Source organism: Harpegnathos saltator, unplaced genomic scaffold, assembly GCF_003227715.2.
Source record: "Harpegnathos saltator strain DR-91 unplaced genomic scaffold, Hsal_v8.6 scaffold555, whole genome shotgun sequence".
Lineage (NCBI taxonomy): Eukaryota > Metazoa > Arthropoda > Insecta > Hymenoptera > Formicidae > Harpegnathos > Harpegnathos saltator.
In genome coordinates this window covers 860,111-878,882 of record NW_020230377.1, presented here as the reverse complement: position 1 = coordinate 878,882, position 18,772 = coordinate 860,111, and the positions used below count along the sequence as shown (strand labels likewise).

Sequence of the window (18,772 nt, the reverse complement as noted above, 5' to 3'; positions counted from 1 at the left end):
AAGTCAATTATGATTCAGATGTGCATATAGTTTGAAACAATCAGCGAAACTGTAAATGACACTATACACAATTGTTACTCGTTATGTAATGTCTCTTGCGAAGAGTCCTACATCGAGATCCGAGCGAGACTAAGAACAATAATAATTGCAGTAATGATAGAAATAATAATTATATAACAGCGCAGTATTAATATCAGTATTATTAATTTGAATAGTAATAGTAGTGATACCACAATGATAGTGTTAACAATATAATAGCGGTGGCATTAATAGTAATAATAGCGATTGTAGCAGTGGTGGCAGCAGCCAATAATAGTAGCATTAACAACATGCGTTCTTTTGCCCAGTATCTATAATTAATTAATATTTCCAATCTGAAGCGTTCACATACTGACTGTAATAATATAATGATGTTCAGAATGTATTTGTTCTTGTCAAAGTTACTGTATGTATGCGTTGAAATGTTGGTAAACAAATTCGTACTAGTCTCAATAGATGCTTAATTTTCCGCGAGTAGGAGAGAAGAGACTAAAAAGCAAGAAAAAGCGAATGTGCGTTGATTATGGGATCTTAATGTGCAGTTAATCAACAATTGTATCGAGGAAAAAAGCTCGGATTTAGAATTAACAAATCATGGTTTTTACGTTCTGTACTTTGCGGTACAGTTCTCTAAAACGAAGGAACAACGAACAGGTAGTAGTACCTCGTGCAATCTCATGTGAACAAACGTGCAAGACGCTGTTTGTTATCGTCACAGTTGTGAAAAATAGACGGCGAAGAGGGACTTGGAGTGACCAGTGGATCAACTGAATTTCTGCAAACAAAATCTATCAAAATCAGGCATGAATAAATTGGCTGCATTGTCTCGCAAAGTAATCGGCGGACAAGCGACAATTGATATCGGCATTGTTGGACATGTAGCGCACAGAAAGTCAATGAATTGTGAAAACCATTTTGGGTACGGAAACTTCATGTCAAGAATGATGAGGAATATATTATTATACTAAAGCTCGGGTACGTGAAGTCTTAAAAATGCGACGAAAAATACCTCTCCCCTCTAATGAAGGGAGAGGTATTTTTCATTGCATTCTTCAGAATCAGAATATTCTATATCTGCCAATTCAATAAGGATTCGTTCCTTTATTTGCGTCCGACTTGCACAGGAAGATACCAATTAATTCGTTTTGTGTTTCGTCGATTGTCCTAGACAGGATATCCTTACAACTTTATTAATGAAGCTGAATGGCCGTTATGGAAACAGCCTTGCTCTAATTGTTGCGGATAAATAATGTCCGCACTAAAGCATATAATCATAAGACATGGAAATTAAAATTCGCGCAGGATTAATTTCCAAGGATACTAAAAAAAAAAAAAAATTAACCTGTAAAAAAATTAACCTGTGGTCCAAAATTCTCATACATTGTGTCTTTGTTCGCTGAACGGAACACGAACTACAATTCGTTATAGAGATTTGTAAAAGATTTAAAGAAAAAATTTCTTAAGTTATTTCAATAAATTATGTGTACATTTCTCAAGAGAAAAAGAGAGAGAAAGAGAGAAACCGAAAGCCTCGAGAAAAATTACGAAGCTGCAAAATTGTTCGATTATTTACATATCCGATTTGAATAAGTCGAATTAGTAGAGAACCGCATAATTCGTAAGCTGTTAGGCCCATATACAAAATCTTGTCCTATTCTTCCTAAAAGAGAGTGCAACCCATCATCATAACTCGATTGTACAAATTCTTTATAATTATAAATTCAATGTGTCTTGCTTTATTCTATTCCGAATGTATTCGTCTCCTCTACGGCCAACAGTAACTTCTCGTATAAAATTTCAGGCGTAGGATAAGGTGGAAGATCCAAGCGATTGAAACATGTATGTGCCCTGAAACAATAAGAATAGAAATATGTGACAATGTTCTAATTTGTGATAATTGCACCAGTTTTCTTTAACAAATCAGCTAATACGGACCCACATTTATCCTTAAACACGTGTTACTTAATTTAACGTTTGTATCATTAGTCATAACTTTCGGATAAAATTAAAAACCATAGTAAATAATAAAACATAATATAACTATACTACTTCTTTCAAAATTAAATTAATTTTTACTACGAATTACATCAAGAAATACATTCAAATCATTTTGAAACTCAGTTCATCAACGTACACAACTGCAAATGTAACGTTTAGAGTCAATAAGGATACCGAGGAAACGAGAACTTATTAAATACCTTGGTAAACTGTTCGGCCTTCCCCACTTCTCGATGCAGAACTTCCTCGGTCCTGTAGAACCTCGCAGCGCCGCGAATCCTTCGTACGGAATACTTGAAGTGCCGGTAACAAACTGCAGTAGTCTCAAACGTTGCTCATTGGTGAACCGACTTATGCTGCTCCAGAACCATTCCACTACTGGATGCGCGTCGTGATATCCGCTCCTGTACTCGGTATGCGTCCGCCAATCATTCAGATCGATCTCAGCCGCACCGGCGATCACCAATTCCAACTCACGAGCATCAAAGACCGACACCAAGCGTGGATCTACCACTTCGTAGAAACCGCGAACCAACGATTCCGTTTGCTCGGCCACACCGCGCTCCAGACGCCAACGTACCACTCTCTCGAGATATTCCTTCTTGTTCTTTTCGGTGACCGCGATGTTTCTACCGCCTGGCTTGAGCTCGCGCTCGGCGACTCGTCCCAGCAGCTCCTCTGTTACCGAGAAAGTCAACTCCAACGGTTCGATGCTTATGTCCTTCTCTTTGATCCACATTAGACTCTGATGAAATTCCTGATCCAAACTCTCAAGGTCACTCAAACTTGCCGGTATCCTCAAGAGTGCTTTGTAAAACGGCCTGGTGAAAAACGCATCAAGCAGATATTGATGGACTAACGCTAGACCTAGAACTCTGCCCGAGAATCGAAACCAATCGTGATAGTTATCCACGAAGGCCGACATTGGTGAAATTTGCACTGTATAAGTATCATTGGCCGAATATTCGAACAATCCGTAATAAGGATTGAACAGCTCACGCGATAAGTGAAAGAAAAATTCTCGAGACGGCCCGCCGTAGTCCAAGCCTTCTTCGTGGTCGAAAATCACCACCAGTTTACCTTTCTGCAGGTCCTTTTTCGACGCAGCCATTATACGCGTAAAAGCATCCTCAAGCAAATGTTCTCTCCTGATGTGCAATCTGTGCATAAACATATAAACAAAAGTGTAAAAGTCTCGTAACAGAATAATAATTATAATAATAACAGAAATAATAATTATATATATTTGCATCCTAGAAACTTAAGATAGCTGAAACGTACTTCAATTTACCCGGCCCTTGTCCGTAGCCTTTGCTCTCCAGCTTTCGGTAAAACGTCCGGAGCTTAGCTTCAAAATCTCTTCTATACGGTGCGGGCGCTCTGGCGGATGCCCTCGTCAAGCCGGGCGATGCGTGTGGACTACCGAGCGGAGATCTACCCATGCTGCCAGGTACATACGACATTATCTCTTGCTCGAATAAACTGCAAATAATGATACAACGTTGACGGAATGGCTCCAGCGCGATTAGATATGTAATCTGTCATTCCTCATAAGAAAGCAGCAAGGCCAACTATAAATTTACCATTGAATATATATCTCTCTCCTCTGCCTGCATTTCCTACCTCAGTAACAACGCCAATGGAACATCGTGACCCATTCTCTGCAACGCCGTAGTCCCCTCGACTCTTATAGTGTTAACCTTCTCTCGCAGCGCGATATTCTGCCCTAATGCGGAATGTCTCTCCTTCAGGATATCCATTATATTAGGCTGACGTAGGAAAGCAACTACTTTGTCATTGTAGGCCACAGGTATGTCGGGCATAGCGGTCACGGACGATTGCTGCGGTCTAGGCGGCGGTACGGGAGCTTCGTCCAGCAACGTTCGTACGTGAGCAGCTTCGGTAGGTAATCGTGGATCGATAAAGGACGTCGCCTTTCTAGCATGACATATAAAAAATCTCTGAAATTACAATTTCGTTTGGTTACAATGACATTACCAACATTATCACGCTGTGTTGTATGGAGGGGCAAGGGGTGGCATTAATACGGAGGACATAGGGAGATTTCGGCTCCCATGAGCCATGAGGAATTACAGGCCGGCGATGTAGCTCACCTTGCCTGTTCTATCGAGCTTCGACTCGTAGCCTCGTGGGAGCTCCTTGCTCGAGTCAGCGAAGTAATTAATCAAGGCGACCAGGTCCCTATTGTGCTCGTATCTCGGGAAAATCAACGGGTTTCTTCGGACTCGGCTGATCATGTGCTTCAAGCTCGGATTACGATTGTATACTTCCATTGCGTCCGTGTTGGTGTGCAGCACGGTGAAGAAGTCGGACCGCGTCAAGAACAACACTGGCGGTATCGTGGTGATGTCAAACGGCTCGGGCTCGCTCCTGTCGATACGCTCGCCCGCAGTCCGTTCGCTGGCGTTCTCGAAGTGATTGCCGTTCGCGTTCGAGTTGTGGGCTTCGCGGTCGATGTTGTCGGGGCGCGAGATCGTGCGTCGTACACTTTGGTAACGTCTGTCCAATTGTTGCCGTCGTAGATCACAGCCGGTGTTGCGCGTCGTCAACCGTGTCGGCCTCTGCCATGTCGTGGTGCGATTAATGTGATCTATGTAAAACACTCGACCGTGACTGTCGATCCTGGCTTCCCATGCTGAAACATATATAGCGATTGATATCGGAATCCAAGAAGGGAAGAACGTATTGAACAAGTTCGTACTCTTACACAGAAACAAAAAGTTCAGTTCGTGTAATTGAATGAGCAAAATGAGGAGAATATCGGCCGGAAATATTTGTCAAACATTGTTATTCTCCCATGATTTAATAGTTATTTGCACAAAAAGCCTACGATTGATTCAGTAATTCTCTTAGCTTGATTGTAGACCATAAAGCTTGTCTATGTATATATTGTGAAAATATTTGTCTAAACATTCAATTGTATTAAAATGTGCCGATCGATTGCACTAATGGACTTGTTTCTCTCGTACATCTCCAACACGGGCGATCTCAAAGCATCACTTACATGGTGGCAGCGGTTCTTCCGAAGATAACGACACGTTTGACGTTTGGCACACAGGCAACGGACAGAGAGGTTTGGGTCGATGCGTTGGCGTTGGTGGGCACTCTAACTGATTAGCCAGTATCGATTCCGGCCCCGGTGGTCCTGATCCTGGTCCTGGTCCCGGTCCCGGTACTGGTCCTGGTCCTGACCCTGCCTCTGGTCTCTCTCGTTGTCTGTGCGATCTTGGCGAGCTCAATAACGCGATGCTCTTCGTGACCGCTGTCCTCAACTGAAATGTTAGACGATCTATATATTACGGTCTATACACGTGCGAAGTATATGCGTCGAGTGCGAAGAGAACTCGGGTCGTAGGAGATAATCTGTCAACCTTAAGGTTCGAGGCCTCGTCAACGTCCACAATCTCGAATCCGAAGCAATCCTCGGGATGCAGCGGTGTAGGGTGTCTTTGAGAATGTCTTTTAGGTAATTCCGGCGCGCCGCTTGGTAAAGCGTTGCTTCGATGCAACGGCCGATGTGCGGCCCTCGGTGGGAGCGGCGGCGGCATCGGGTACAAGGTCTCATATAAGGATTCCGGAGACGACAGTCCACCTCTGCTGCGCCACAGCTGATAATACTCCACTCCTTCCTGCGTCACAACTCCATTGGGCCTGCACTGCCTCTTCTTCACGTCATTACGGCTTACACTCGCATGCTGAGACTCCATGTCCGAATTGCTCTCTTCGCTGCTGTTCGATGAACGTGGCTCCAGGTCTAAACAACGCACTTCCTCCAACTGATCTTGCCTGGAGAATGACGATTCTAAGAGCGCTACTGCGTTTTCCTCGATCTCAGCTGGTTGAGCATTGGCAGTTTTGTGCATCTTCTCTAAAATTGGCAGTTTGAACGGCTTGCTTGTGCTCGCGGTGTCATTGTAATGCGACAATGTGCACGCCGCGTCTCGCGACGTCAACATTTCCTTGCGAACGTGCTCGGGTAAAACAGCCGCTTCGTTCCCGTCGATTGTATCTTCTAGCGAATTTCTAATCTTATTATTATTGTCCAGTGTACTTGAAGATACTACAGCGTCAGTCGCGTCGCTGTAATGTGTCGATAAAACACTTTGCGAATTTGACGGTTCTTTGAATGCGTGCGAAGGAAGAGGTGCTAACCCGTCTGTTAATAAATTCGCGTCGCTATGTATATCATCATCATCATCATCATCATCATCATCATCATCATCATCATCATCATCATCATCATCATCATCATCATCATCATCATCGTCGTCGTCATCGTCGTCGTCGTCGTCATCGTCTTCGTTGTTTTCGCTAGACGTTTTTAACAATATGCTCGTTAGTCGACTGTGGTACATAACGGGACCGTCGTCTTTTAAGGATACTTTGCATGATAATGGCACCGTGTTGTTCACTGATTTATGTCCCATGTCTGACATATCATTATTAGACCCATTTTTACATGAATTATCCGCATTTTCTTGAAATTCACACTGTGCAATAGTATCGTCGCTTCCCTCAGACTCCATTAGTGTACTTTTGCCACAAGCTTCTTCATCTGAGAGACTGTCAGAATGTGTCGTTAATTCTAAGATGTTCTGATGAATTTCAGAAATATTTTCCACTAGCAAGCATTTCTTTCTGGACAGATTTTTGTGAGCAAGGACAATTGATTTTTTATTCGCATTATTGTTATTTCCTTCAGTTTGTTTAGCCACTGCATTTGTAATATCCAATGATACATACTCGTCACCTTCATCGTCAACCTTTGAATCTGAAAATTAAACAAATTTGAAACTCTCTAACAAATATGAAAAGAACTTGGAAATAGTTGGAGGTATTAACATTGACATTACTTGTCATATCTTTGTGGCACAAAGTCTCCACTTCCAGCGAATCACTTTTTGCTATAGAGCTAGCAGTGGCTAATGAGACTGCATTTCCAGTTGAGTGTACATGTTTAGTTCTGATATCTGATACAGGTATATTATCCCTATTAACATTTGCTACATGAGTATTAATATGATTTGTTGATGCATTTGTTACTTCTTGAATTGTAGAATTTAAAGTCCTTAATGTAACAGACTGTTCATTAGATTTCTCAGCATCATCCTCTTGCTTGGAAACACTGCCCATGGCATTTGTTTCTGATGGCATTTTTCTTCAAAACATAGTTAAAGTAAAAAATGTTATAAAATCCTGCAAACAAGAATGGCAATATAAACTTTAACAAATAAAACCTGAGAATCTTTGAAGTAGAACAAGTGCTTTTTCCTTGTATCGATGGCATAAATAAAAAATAAACATATGCACATGCGCATGTAAAATATCTGTGTATAAATAATAGATCCCTAATGGATTTGTATTCTTTGTATTACAATATAATTGTGATGCAATATGTGATCAAGTAATGACAAGTAATGAAATCAACAATTAGATGATAATTAGGTAACAAAATCGAGCGAAATGCAAAAATAGGTTAAAAATAATTGTATTGAGGCAAATTAACAATATGTAAGATCACACAGCGCGGAAGTTAATGAAAGTCAATAGCTGACAAACATAGAAGCGTTATCGATATATCTAATTGTTTGTTTGCAACTTGATAATAATTAATATATTTCGCTGTATACATACGCAAAGTGAAAGTGCATCAAAGAAGTATTGTACGAAAATTGCTTACCGGTTAATATCGCATTTTTAACATGTCAAGTAACAAGATACGTTCAAACAGTCATTTTACTTCATATTTGCTCGCTCATTTACGTGTGACTTTACTCCTATTAATTACACACGACATGCGTGAACAGATAATTTTGACAGCAAACGCAGCAGACACAGTGTCATATAACTGAACATAGTGCATAGGTGCTTGGGGGAACACCTTCATTTTCAGAATAGCCGCTAGTTGGCGTTAAGAAATACTAGATTTACTTAAACCTACGATACACGTTTGGTTTTCTTATTAGATCTCATACGAGCTGGTCAATTACTAGAAATGCACCATACAGAAAGCTGTATTTCTAGTATGTTATTAAGGCTGCGTTCCGATATCCACTGCCAGTACTGAAAATACATAGTTTGTGTCACGTATACTATAGATTTTCAGTGTTGACAGTGAATATCGGAACGCAGCCTAAATTGCATACAATCTAAGGCCATTAACACGAAACAAGTACGTATGTCGTAGGCTTAATTTTTCATAAAGGGCAAGCCTATTATCGCTCATCTAGAGAATATATTTTCAAAGAAAGTGACTACGGTATCTTTTCTGTTCTCTTCGGGGAGCTCGTTGCAGGATGTTAAAGAGTGTTTGGAGATCAATTTGGAGGTCTGAATACCTTCTACGTACCGTGCCTCTTTGAGGAAATAGATTACTTACGAAACTGCACAATTCCATCAAATATATTAATTATGAGGTTTGCACGAGATTTAGCAAGCATTTGTTAGCAAAGAAATATACGTTATAACCATTATTTGAAAAATCATATAAATTTTTACTAGAATGTTAATTATGATGAATTATGACTACCATAATGTTATATTTCAAATTAATCTTAGAGGTGAAGTAATGATTCGCAATTATGAAACAATCAAACCACTGTCACTGATTAAACTACTATCTAATCTATTTAATATACTATTTAATATTTTATGTTGATACTATTACATATTGATATATTAGTCAGATAAATTTGTACTTATATAACTGAAATTTTCAGAGTTCCATAAAAACTAATGAAAAGCTTGTCCAGTAATAAGAATTTATAAAAAATGCCAGTTGGTGTGTTTCCAGTTCTTAAATTGTCTGTGCTTTTCATCAAGCAGATCAGCAAACCTTTGGCTAAATTTCTTGTTAATCAAGCAAAGAATCATCCAGTTTTTAGAACTTATATTATTGTACCACCTGCTCAGTGTAAGTATATTTTTCTGTTTCCAAGAATTTATGTACTAAATACTATTAAATATTTCTCAATATTTTTATATGCATAGTGTATCACTGGGCGGAGGTAAAAGCAAAAATGTACATTATGAATATTGGTAAGCCAACAAAAGTAGCAAAATTAAATGAAGCTATGGCAATTGACTTAGGTGCTAGTTTGATGAGTGAGGTAATTATTTTTGGTGTGGCTGGTGGATGTTTAATACTAGAATACAACAGACAGACAATAAAGGAGGCTAAGAAAGAAGAAGTTAGACAAATGCAGTTACAAAAGTTCACAGATGACATACAGGCATTATATAGTACCTCATTGCAACAAGAAGCCCGTATTCAATATTTACAGAGTGCAATTAATGAATTAGCAAACCATACAAAGCATAAATTACAAACGCCTGAACCAGTATTACAAGTAAACAATAATGATAATTTGAATGACAGTAATAATGAGAATCTTAGTAAAAACAACAAAAATAGGATGGAAGCAGATACAGAGAATAAGAGTAGATCACTCATAGAACGTGCTATAATGTACTACGATAAAGATTTGAAAACAGATAAATTAAGTTAGTAGATACTTATATTTTGTGTATGTATATATATACATATGTATATATGTATGTGTATATGTATATACATATATATATATATATACACATATATAGAGAAAAATGTGCAACATGAAGATTAACAAATTATATTAATCAGTGTGTAAGATCTTGCATAATAGAATTACATAATAGATTTATAATATATGTTGTAATTTATTGCTTTAATTTGTAATTTATGATAGTTACATGTACAGATTCAGGTATGTATATTATGTAAGGTAACATTTAATTATACTTATTTAGATTGATAATTTTAAAATGAGCATAGACATATAATAAAATAAAATTTATAGAAAAAACATTGTAACTTTTCATGTAATTTTACATTTTAAGTGCAGGAAATATAAAAGGGTGTAACAACTTGTATTCGCAATTATAAAATTTTGGTCTGTTTGGCGATTGATAAAACCGTATGGCGTATTCAAGTGAATGGTTTTAAACCACCCGGGATCAATTAACCCAGGTTCTTGGGTCGAATATACGCGAGTAGGTTTTGTGATTGGCTAGTAAAGTCTTGTGACGTCATGAATCGATTCCGGATGCGTTCCGATATTCACTGCTAGCACCAAAAATCTATAGTATACATGACACAAATTATGTATTTTTAGTACTGGCAGTGAATATCGGAACGCAGCCATAAATGCATATGTATAGCATAAGCTCACTTCGACTAATGAGTGTCCAGGAAAAAGTTATTATTTTGATTTATAGAACATAACTCGGTGACATACATAACTTTCATAGGCCGGTATTCAAAGTTGGATCTTATATTTAAAGGTGCCAATACATGGGAGCGTCGAGCATCGAGCGTCAAAGCGTCCAACCAATCAAAGTTCCTTGTTTTTATCCGTGAAATAAGAAATGAAAAACTGATTGGTTGGACGCTCGACGCTCCCATGTATTGGCACACGCGCCATTGAGACCATCTTAAGTTCACCTTCAGATGCTGTATAAATTATTTCATTGGCTACGGGATATCTGAAGATGAATTTAAGACTGTCTTAAATATAAGAGGCCTTCTACAATAAGCAATTAGTCATAAGCTATAAGCAAATTGACCAATCACAATTGGTCATTTCAAAAATAATCGACTGTGATTGGTCAATTTGGTTACATCTTATAATTAATAGCTTATTGTAGAAGGCCCATAAGGCTATAAAGGCTTATAAAGGCTCGTCTACAATAGCTGTAAGAGTAAGGCTGTAAGGCTGTAACGTAAGCTGTCAGCGAATGAAAATATTTCATTTTGTGTCTTGCAACCTTACAGCCTTACTCTTACAGCTAATGTAGACGAGCCTTTACTCTTACAGCTAATGTAGACGAGCCTTAAGATCTGACTATGATGGTATACCGGCCCTAGACGCTCATTAGCCGAGATGATTTTATGCTATGCATCTATGTCATTTTGTATGCGACGGCCTTCACTCTTACGACGAAAAGTGCAACTTATTTAATTAAAAAGTGCAAGTCTAAATAAAAATGGCGTCTTGTTGAGTATATTGTTTGATTGTTATATTTGTCAATCGTGTGTAAATTCTGTAAATTCTAAACTTTATTGAAAATGTTCACGAAGAAATTATTTGACGTAGCGAATCGTGAATCATCCAACTCTAAAAAATATGAGCTGGATGAAACATGGATCAAAACAAGTAGCAATTGTCTATTTAGTTTATGGGGTTTAATTGTGCATTTAATTTTACTATGGGGCGTGCTAGACGTTAATTTCCACTCGCCTATTATTAAGGAATTACCAGCTATAACGGCACCACATGGAGCACCAGCTAAAAGAGTGTTTCTTTTCGTGGCGGATGGTTTAAGATTTCAAACATTTATAGATAAGCCACCACTTTATCTCAGGTATTCTTGATAACTCAAGTATTTTTATTCAAAGATATATAAAATATTTTATATATCAAAGATATATAAAAAATTTTGCTTTTATTTGCATATTATTTAGTCTTTTTTTGTCAGTTTTATGATTTTTTTAGTCAAGAATTTTACTTTTGACTAACAAGCATTCTGTACCTCAATAACATTTATTTTTTAATTCAATAATTGTTTTAATCCATTTTATTTTGTAGAAACATAATGAAGAACAAAGGTGTTTGGGGAATATCTCATACAAGAGTACCTACAGAATCAAGGCCAGGTCATGTTGCAATTGCCGCAGGATTATATGAGGATCCTAGTGCTATTTTTAAAGGATGGCAGGAAAATCCAGTAGACTTTGATTCTGTCTTTAATCAAAGTCATTCTACTTGGGCCTGGGGTAGTCCAGATATAATTCCAATATTTACAAGAGGTATTCCAAAAAGAAGTAATTATATTGATCTTTGTTATTTTTTGTGTTCATATTGAAATCTCCAAAAGTCAGGTAGCAAACAGAATGTTCATGGAAAGACTTATCCTTCGGCATGGCAAGACTTTGATGCAAACTTGAGTAATCAGACAATGCGCTTGGATTCCTGGGTATTTAATGCTTATTTAGAATGGTTACATTCTACTATAGCTGATGGAATTAAAGATGAAAAAGGAATTATTTTCTTTTTTCATTTACTTGGATGTGACACTTTGGGACATGCTAAAAAGCCATATTCCAGGTATTTATAAACCATTTAACAAAATTGCTGTAACCATCAAATATAATTGCAGATTTGTTAATCAGAACAAAATTTTATACACAGGGAATATACGGAAAATATGAACTATGTCAGTCAAAGGATTGAAGAGATTGTTAATGTGACAGAAAGGTTTTTTAAAAACGGCACTACTGCTTATGTCTTTACGGCAGATCATGGAATGACCGATTGGGGGTCCCACGGGAGCGGTTTGTTGTCAGAGACTGAAACACCATTGATTCTTTGGGGAGCTGGAATAAAAAAGTCTGGATACCGTCAAGACGTGGAACAAGCAAGCATAGCTCCATTGATAGCATCTTTAATAGGAATACCTATCCCTGTAAATAACGAAGTAAGTTATTCGCAATTCTGATTCAATTTGAATCATACTTAAATGAGTAATATTTTATGTAATTTATTTTATATAACATACTGCACACCAAATTTTTATAGGGTTTATTACCGTGGCAGTATTTTGATAGCAATTATCACGAGTACATTGGTCGCGCTTTACTTGGCAATGTGAAGCAGCTTGCATATCAAGTAACAGGAAATCGTGCAATAAATTGCGGAAACGGTGGTCTTCTCGATTGGCGGGAAGATCAATTAAAAGACAAAATTCGTAAAATTGAACAGCTCCTCGATAGAGGAGACGTGACAGAAGGAATCCGCAAGGGTGACGCTGCAATCATTTTCGCCAAGGAAGCTTTATCATATTTTCGACAGTATCAGCGAATACGATTCTTGACTTATTTATCGATAATGTGGTTTGCCTGGATAACTGTGTTATTCTTGAAGATTGCTGGCGCGGAACGCCAATATCGTCGAATCTCTCTGTTACTGTTAACAAACATTGGATTCGTGAGCCTGCTGATAATAACATTAGTGGGGCATATAGGTAACATAAAATATATTAAATATATTTTGTATATATCCGTAAAAAAATAAACACTTTATAGGCAAATTTCTGTCGATAGTGTCCGATTGCGGTAACTGGAGATTGCCATGCTACGCGTCTTTCGCTATAATATCAGTTTGGCTCGCCGTCAATACTCTAATTACATCAACGCCTGTATTCGTGGTAAAAAATAAGAGACAGCTTTTCATAGAGATTGGAGGCACACTATTTCTGTTGATGACATTATTTTTCGGGCTGACGTACAGACTTGCCCTTAGCATCGGTATGCTATCTACCGTGTTGATACGGAAAATACAATCGGGAAACCTACAGTCTCCTATGTTTCTTTGGACGTCCTTGGCGCTGTGCGTATTTCCCTTGTTACCAGTTGTGGAGCCATACCCACGCGTTTACATCGTGTGAGTTATGATTTTGCATATTATTGAAGTTCAATGAAGAGATCAAATCAAACAGAATATTAATGTATTTTCATCATTGATGATTTCAGGATAATTAGTATTTGCCTGACTATTTCGATAGTGGTTCTCCGTGAGACCTCACGGAGTCGGAGGATTATGGAGATCTTACGTTTAGTCATCACAGGTTTCGTATACACAAAATTCATCGACGGTCGATACTTGGTATCATGGATTATTTTGTTGACAACACCGTTATGTATCTGGCAATATCCAACTGAAGTCAAAACAAGAATGTTGGGCATAACACTTGGACTTTTTTGTCCGTTCGCATTATTGTCCGCGTCGTACGAGCCGCTTTTTTTACTGACACTGACAGGCAATTTATATTGTTGGTTAACGGCTGCTCCGGCCACTCCAAAGTATTCAAAAAGAAGTACATTGTCCACAGAGGACATGATCGAAGCAGCATTTTTTGTATCCTTTTCTCTGTGCGAATTTATCTTATTAATTTGCATATTTAAAATATGACAACTCTATACGGCAGATCTTACATATGATAATTTTAAATTTCAGCAATTATTTCTGATTTGTATTTTCTTAACATGTTTTATTACAGATGTTGTATACATTATTATGCTTTTTCGGCACAGGAAATATGGCGAGTATCAGCTCGTTCGATCCATCTTGGACACGCCATTTCGTCACAGTTTTCTCCCCATTTCTAATGACATCTTTAATCCTTCTTAAACTTAGTATTCCTTTGATATTAGTCGGCTGCGCAAATCACGCTTTAGGAACGAAGTCCATTTCTTTGGCAGTTCTTTTCTTGGGAGATTGCTTATCGCTACCTTTAATGTATTCCGTTACGCCGTACGGCAGTTGGCTCGACATTGGTAGCGCTATTAGTAAATTTATAATTGCTATTTCTCTTCCGTGTCTTTTGCTATTGTTACAGCGTCTTTCATATCTGCTTATGAAAATAGATTCGAGATTATTCCAAGTAAGTTTAGTTTCTCAGAAAACGCACATTGTATAATTTTCTGAATACTTATATAGATGCAATATGTTATAAAATGTCTTATATGCAAGACAGCGAGACTGGTTTACTTATAATATATCATCAGTTTGATAATGATTGAAACTTGATTGATTAATAATATAAATAAACATGGACAACTGTCTCTTATGTCTTATATCTTTTATATGTCAAACATGATAAAATAAGTAGAAATAAAGAAGTTGAATAGAAGAAATCGATTGTTCCCAATCTGCTTTTCAAATTTACTCGATTTTCATTACGGAAGTATGCATACTCAATACAATGAAACAAATATGTGTAAAACATTTGCTCAGCAAAATCAAATATACTTTCCTGCACAGAGAAAAAGATTATTTTCTCTCTCTCTCTCTCTCTCTCTCTCTCTCTCTCTCTCTCTTCTCTCCCCCCTCCCCCCCTCTCTCTCTCTCTCTCTCTCTCTCTCTCTCTCTCTCTCTCTCTCTCTCTCTACTGTTGAAGAAAGCTATTATTTATTTCTATTAATAATACGAATTAAAAACTTCTATCGTCCTTCATTAAAATATGGGCGTGTAATTAAATGTACGCGCGTTTCGTTAATAGAAAAAAAATTATCTTTGTAATAATAATTTAATATATTTATAGTTATCTATCAATTCATGAATCGAAAGTCACTAATAAGTAAGGCGATTTATGATAGGTTTCACAAAAGTATCGAAGTTTTAAAATCAAAACAAGAGACCAGTAAAAAAAGTTTAAATAATATAACAATTATATAATATTCAAGTATATTATAAGATTTGTAAAGTATCGTATAACTGTACGTTATGTCAAAAGCAATTTACTTACTACACTATAGTACATAATTGGAGGTGACATGACATCTAAAACTTAAATTCTTTATATTTCTTAGACGTCTTTGTGTCCTGGATTTGCTGACGTTTGCGTTTGCTCTGAAACAGAAATAGATGTTCTAATATCGAAAGATTTCTCAATCTCGAATTAAAGCAGTGAAAAATATGTGACTTCCTATACATTTTATCCTTAATATATTAATGTTAATCATTAACACAATCTATATATTTGTCATATGATGATTATATACCTTTTGTCGTTGTACGTGATCTTGAAGCATGTCTGATAGGTCCTCTCTTCTTAAATGCGCCTGTCTCGACCTCATCGTTTCTTCGTACCTGGATGCCATGGCTTCTGAGTCAAGATCCAATTCACTGGGATCCAATGTCAATTCTACCGCGCCATCCTTCTCCGCTCTGGCAGCATCGCTAGGACCACCAGCGCTGATCGCACCGCCGCGACGAGCAGCTATGACAGAAGGTGGCGCCTGACCACCTGCTGCACCTGTCATATCATATACATGTGTGCTGCCCATCATACTGGCACCAAGACCTTCCGTTCTACGTTCTTGCAATACTGTGTACAACGCGGGTGTATCACCACCCTCCATCTCGCTCTCTATCTTCTTCTTCCTCAGCTCGATCGTCTCCGGTGTCTCTAAGCCCGCCGGAATCGACGTGATTCCGCTGGGTGTGATCAGACCCTCGGCACCTGGTGTAACCAGACCGCTCGCGTCGCCGTCCGCGTCCTTGCCATCGTTCTCACCAGCCTCACCGCCCTCCTCGCCATCTTCGTCATCGTCTTCGTCACCGGACGATTCCGACTCAGGTTCACCCCACATGCCGCGGTCTACCTCTTCGTCCATGGCATCTGCGCCGGACGTTCGTGAGATGCCAAACACGTCACCATAGAGTGGTCGTCCGGTCTCGTCCACTGGTGGTTTGCCCCAACCTCCTGCGTGATAACCGAATGCGCAACCTTCTGGAATAGGTGCGTTCAAACCGGGTATCTTGAGGTTTGGGTAACTCGGCGGCGGGCCATATCGTTGCATCGCGATCAGCCACGGTGGCGGTACTTTCTGACAGTTCGGGCCCACTGGCATACCCAGCGCCGTGCGTAGTTCGTCCGACAGCTCGCCCGGCTTCTTTTCTTTCAGACGTGTTTCAAACTCTTTGCCCTCGTAGTAGAGATCGCCGTGGATTGTCATGCGCGGCTTCGTTTGCCATTTGAAGAACGCGTCGTGCAACTTCTGGTAGTCGATGTCGATTTTGCCTAGTTTCGGTCTCGCTCGTTCCCGCATCTTCGCCTTCAGTGTTCGCGTGTCGTCGCGTTCCTGTAGGCTAGCACGCATTTCTGTGATGCCGGTGCGTTTGATGAAATCGGGCAAGTCGAACGGTGGCTTCTCGATACCACGTTTGCCCTGCAGGTATTTACGTTTGAAGCACCAGTGTCGTGGTACCGGTACCGTATTTCGATGCGCTTTCAATTGCACGAGCAGCTTTGGGTCTCGTGCGGTGACATCATGCATCTCCACGACATCAGGACGACCTACTAGTTGCTTCAGTTCCGCCACGCTCAACCGCGTAAGCCTCTTCAGCTTTCGCTTGGATAAACGCGGTGCACCATTCTCACCTGTGCCTTGTTGCTGCTGTTGCTGATTCGTCTCATCGTCGAAATCGTCCAATAACGGCACTTTGTTCGGTACATTGCCGGTGGTCTGTATACTGGTCACTGGTGGATATTGTCCGATTGGTTCACCCTTGTCGGCCGCGTCGTTTGGACTCGGTTCAGGCTCCACTAGTTTGAAAGCCTCAAAAACTCGAGCGAATTGACGATACATTGGTTCTAAGTCATTGATGCTTGGTATCTCTTGTATGTACTCTATTTCAGGCATATCCTCCTTGTTCTTTGTTTCCTCTGTACTATCCTTTTTCTGATCTATGTCTTTCTTCTCCAAGTTATGCCTCTTCCTCTTTGACTTTTTCTTTTTCTTTGTTTTACTCAATTTGCCATCTGTCTTCTCTGTGGATGGCTCTATCTCTGTTATAACATCTTCTATATGAGAAACATCTTCGCCATCATCTTTTGGTGATTTATTCGCAAGTACAACATCATTGGGGTCACCACCTACTTCCTTAGCTCTCTCTGTTTTGAACGCTAAGGCTTGTTCCAATGCAGCAGGAAGCTTGACCGAACTACTGTCTCCTTCTCCAACTCCATTGTCGACATTTTGATTTTGTAACTCTGATGGAGGAGTTACTTTTAGACTCAACAGACTAGGTAAAGTTTTTGTATCCATATTGAATATCTAAAAAAAAAGACTGACTTAATATAAATTTAATGAAGTACAAATTTGTAGTTTATGATACAAAATTATTTACTTTATGTTATTATTTACTTTATATTTGTTTGATACGCAAACTAAAATAATGCAGGTTAATTGTTAAATCAGATTGCATATTTTGTAACCCTTTCTTGCATAATACAATGTGTACCTATCTCTTGGTTATTACAATCAACTAACCTAACTTTATAAAATATTAACATTGAACCATTAATTCGTTCACATTATTAAAACCAAGTCAATTTATCACGAATATAGAAATTGATACGCGTATTAAACAATCGGTATAAATTAGCCATAAATAATAATTTACATGTTCAATATATAATTAGATGCATTCAGTATCTAACCGCTCATTAAAGTTTCTCTTTCCTCGCTGCAGCCATTTTGAATGACATCAGAAGCGAGAATGCAAGAAGCGGTTTAGAAATATACTGCCGATTACAAATGTCACTTTATAAGCAATATTTTACTTTAATGTAATTTGTAAGAATTTTTAACATGGATTTTGTTATCAACCAAAAATTTTGCAGCGAAGGCTAGGCACTTCAAGTGATTGTAATATTAAATACACACTTGTAAGTTGAAACAAGTTTTTATCAATGTTAGGTTATATGCGAGTTCGTAACAAAGCATCATGCTTAATTCGGTTTCCGGATTGGTATCGTGTTCATCGTGAACTGGAATGTTCACAAAACAAATCGAAAACAAATCTACGATGTACACGGTGCTAACCCGGAAAGCAATCAAGCATTTTTCCACATCGCAGGTTTAAAATATGAATCAAGCGTCACGTTTACACATACCTTAACAATGGAACCACCACATAAATCACAAATTTGGAAGGCGTGTTATAACGAATATAACAATTTAATATATATGCGACAAATGCAAATTTCTTTATATTTATCAGTGTTCGAAACGATTAAAACAATTCGTTCACACACGACGTGAGAGAAGAAATTTTTTCTTACACACGTCTAAAATTGTCACTAGAGCTTTCAACCAATCGATTTC

General features: G+C 38.5%; 4 protein-coding genes across 6 annotated transcripts; 2 read left to right on the top strand and 2 right to left on the bottom strand.

Moving 5' to 3' along the window:
• Positions 1 to 1,116: 1,116 nt before the first annotated feature.
• On the bottom strand, positions 1,117 to 7,910 carry Hecw (Hecw ubiquitin protein ligase). 2 transcript variants are annotated; one of them, XM_019840978.2, is made up of 10 exons: positions 7,739 to 7,910; positions 6,912 to 7,254; positions 6,357 to 6,829; positions 5,430 to 6,251; positions 5,063 to 5,330; positions 4,152 to 4,693; positions 3,661 to 3,998; positions 3,319 to 3,519; positions 2,238 to 3,197; positions 1,117 to 1,887 (listed from the first exon to the last, which is right to left on the bottom strand). In XM_019840978.2, exons 2-10 carry the CDS (start codon positions 7,210 to 7,212, stop codon positions 1,776 to 1,778), a joined length of 4,017 nt encoding a protein of 1,338 aa, XP_019696537.1. In that variant the 5' UTR covers positions 7,213 to 7,254; positions 7,739 to 7,910; the 3' UTR covers positions 1,117 to 1,775. The 2 variants fall into 2 exon arrangements, with proteins under 2 accessions (XP_019696537.1, XP_025159308.1); XM_025303523.1 differs by lacking the exons at positions 5,063 to 5,330; positions 5,430 to 6,251; positions 6,357 to 6,829; positions 6,912 to 7,254; positions 7,739 to 7,910 and having other exon boundaries at positions 3,661 to 3,975; positions 4,152 to 4,331.
• Positions 7,911 to 8,281: 371 nt separating this feature from the next.
• LOC105182256 (optic atrophy 3 protein homolog) lies at positions 8,282 to 9,599 on the top strand. Its single transcript, XM_011139569.3, has 3 exons — positions 8,282 to 8,474; positions 8,778 to 8,971; positions 9,049 to 9,599. Exons 2-3 carry the CDS (start codon positions 8,830 to 8,832, stop codon positions 9,564 to 9,566), a joined length of 660 nt encoding a protein of 219 aa, XP_011137871.1. The 5' UTR covers positions 8,282 to 8,474; positions 8,778 to 8,829; the 3' UTR covers positions 9,567 to 9,599.
• A 1,482-nt stretch (positions 9,600 to 11,081) lies between these two features.
• Positions 11,082 to 14,942, top strand: LOC105182258 (Phosphatidylinositol glycan anchor biosynthesis class N). Of its 2 annotated transcripts, none has more exons than XM_025303538.1 (8): positions 11,082 to 11,463; positions 11,688 to 11,875; positions 11,981 to 12,206; positions 12,291 to 12,576; positions 12,678 to 13,122; positions 13,202 to 13,541; positions 13,631 to 14,015; positions 14,158 to 14,942. In XM_025303538.1, the coding sequence occupies exons 1-8, from the start codon at positions 11,168 to 11,170 to the stop codon at positions 14,575 to 14,577; spliced, it is 2,586 nt and encodes an 861-aa protein (XP_025159323.1). In that variant the 5' UTR covers positions 11,082 to 11,167; the 3' UTR covers positions 14,578 to 14,942. The 2 variants fall into 2 exon arrangements, with proteins under 2 accessions (XP_025159323.1, XP_011137878.1); XM_011139576.3 differs by having other exon boundaries at positions 11,688 to 11,908.
• A 405-nt stretch (positions 14,943 to 15,347) lies between these two features.
• On the bottom strand, positions 15,348 to 18,744 carry Sf3b2 (splicing factor 3B subunit 2). Its single transcript, XM_011139572.3, has 3 exons — positions 18,562 to 18,744; positions 15,662 to 17,719; positions 15,348 to 15,509 (listed from the first exon to the last, which is right to left on the bottom strand). Exons 2-3 carry the CDS (start codon positions 17,708 to 17,710, stop codon positions 15,441 to 15,443), a joined length of 2,118 nt encoding a protein of 705 aa, XP_011137874.1. The 5' UTR covers positions 17,711 to 17,719; positions 18,562 to 18,744; the 3' UTR covers positions 15,348 to 15,440.
• Positions 18,745 to 18,772: the final 28 nt, after the last annotated feature.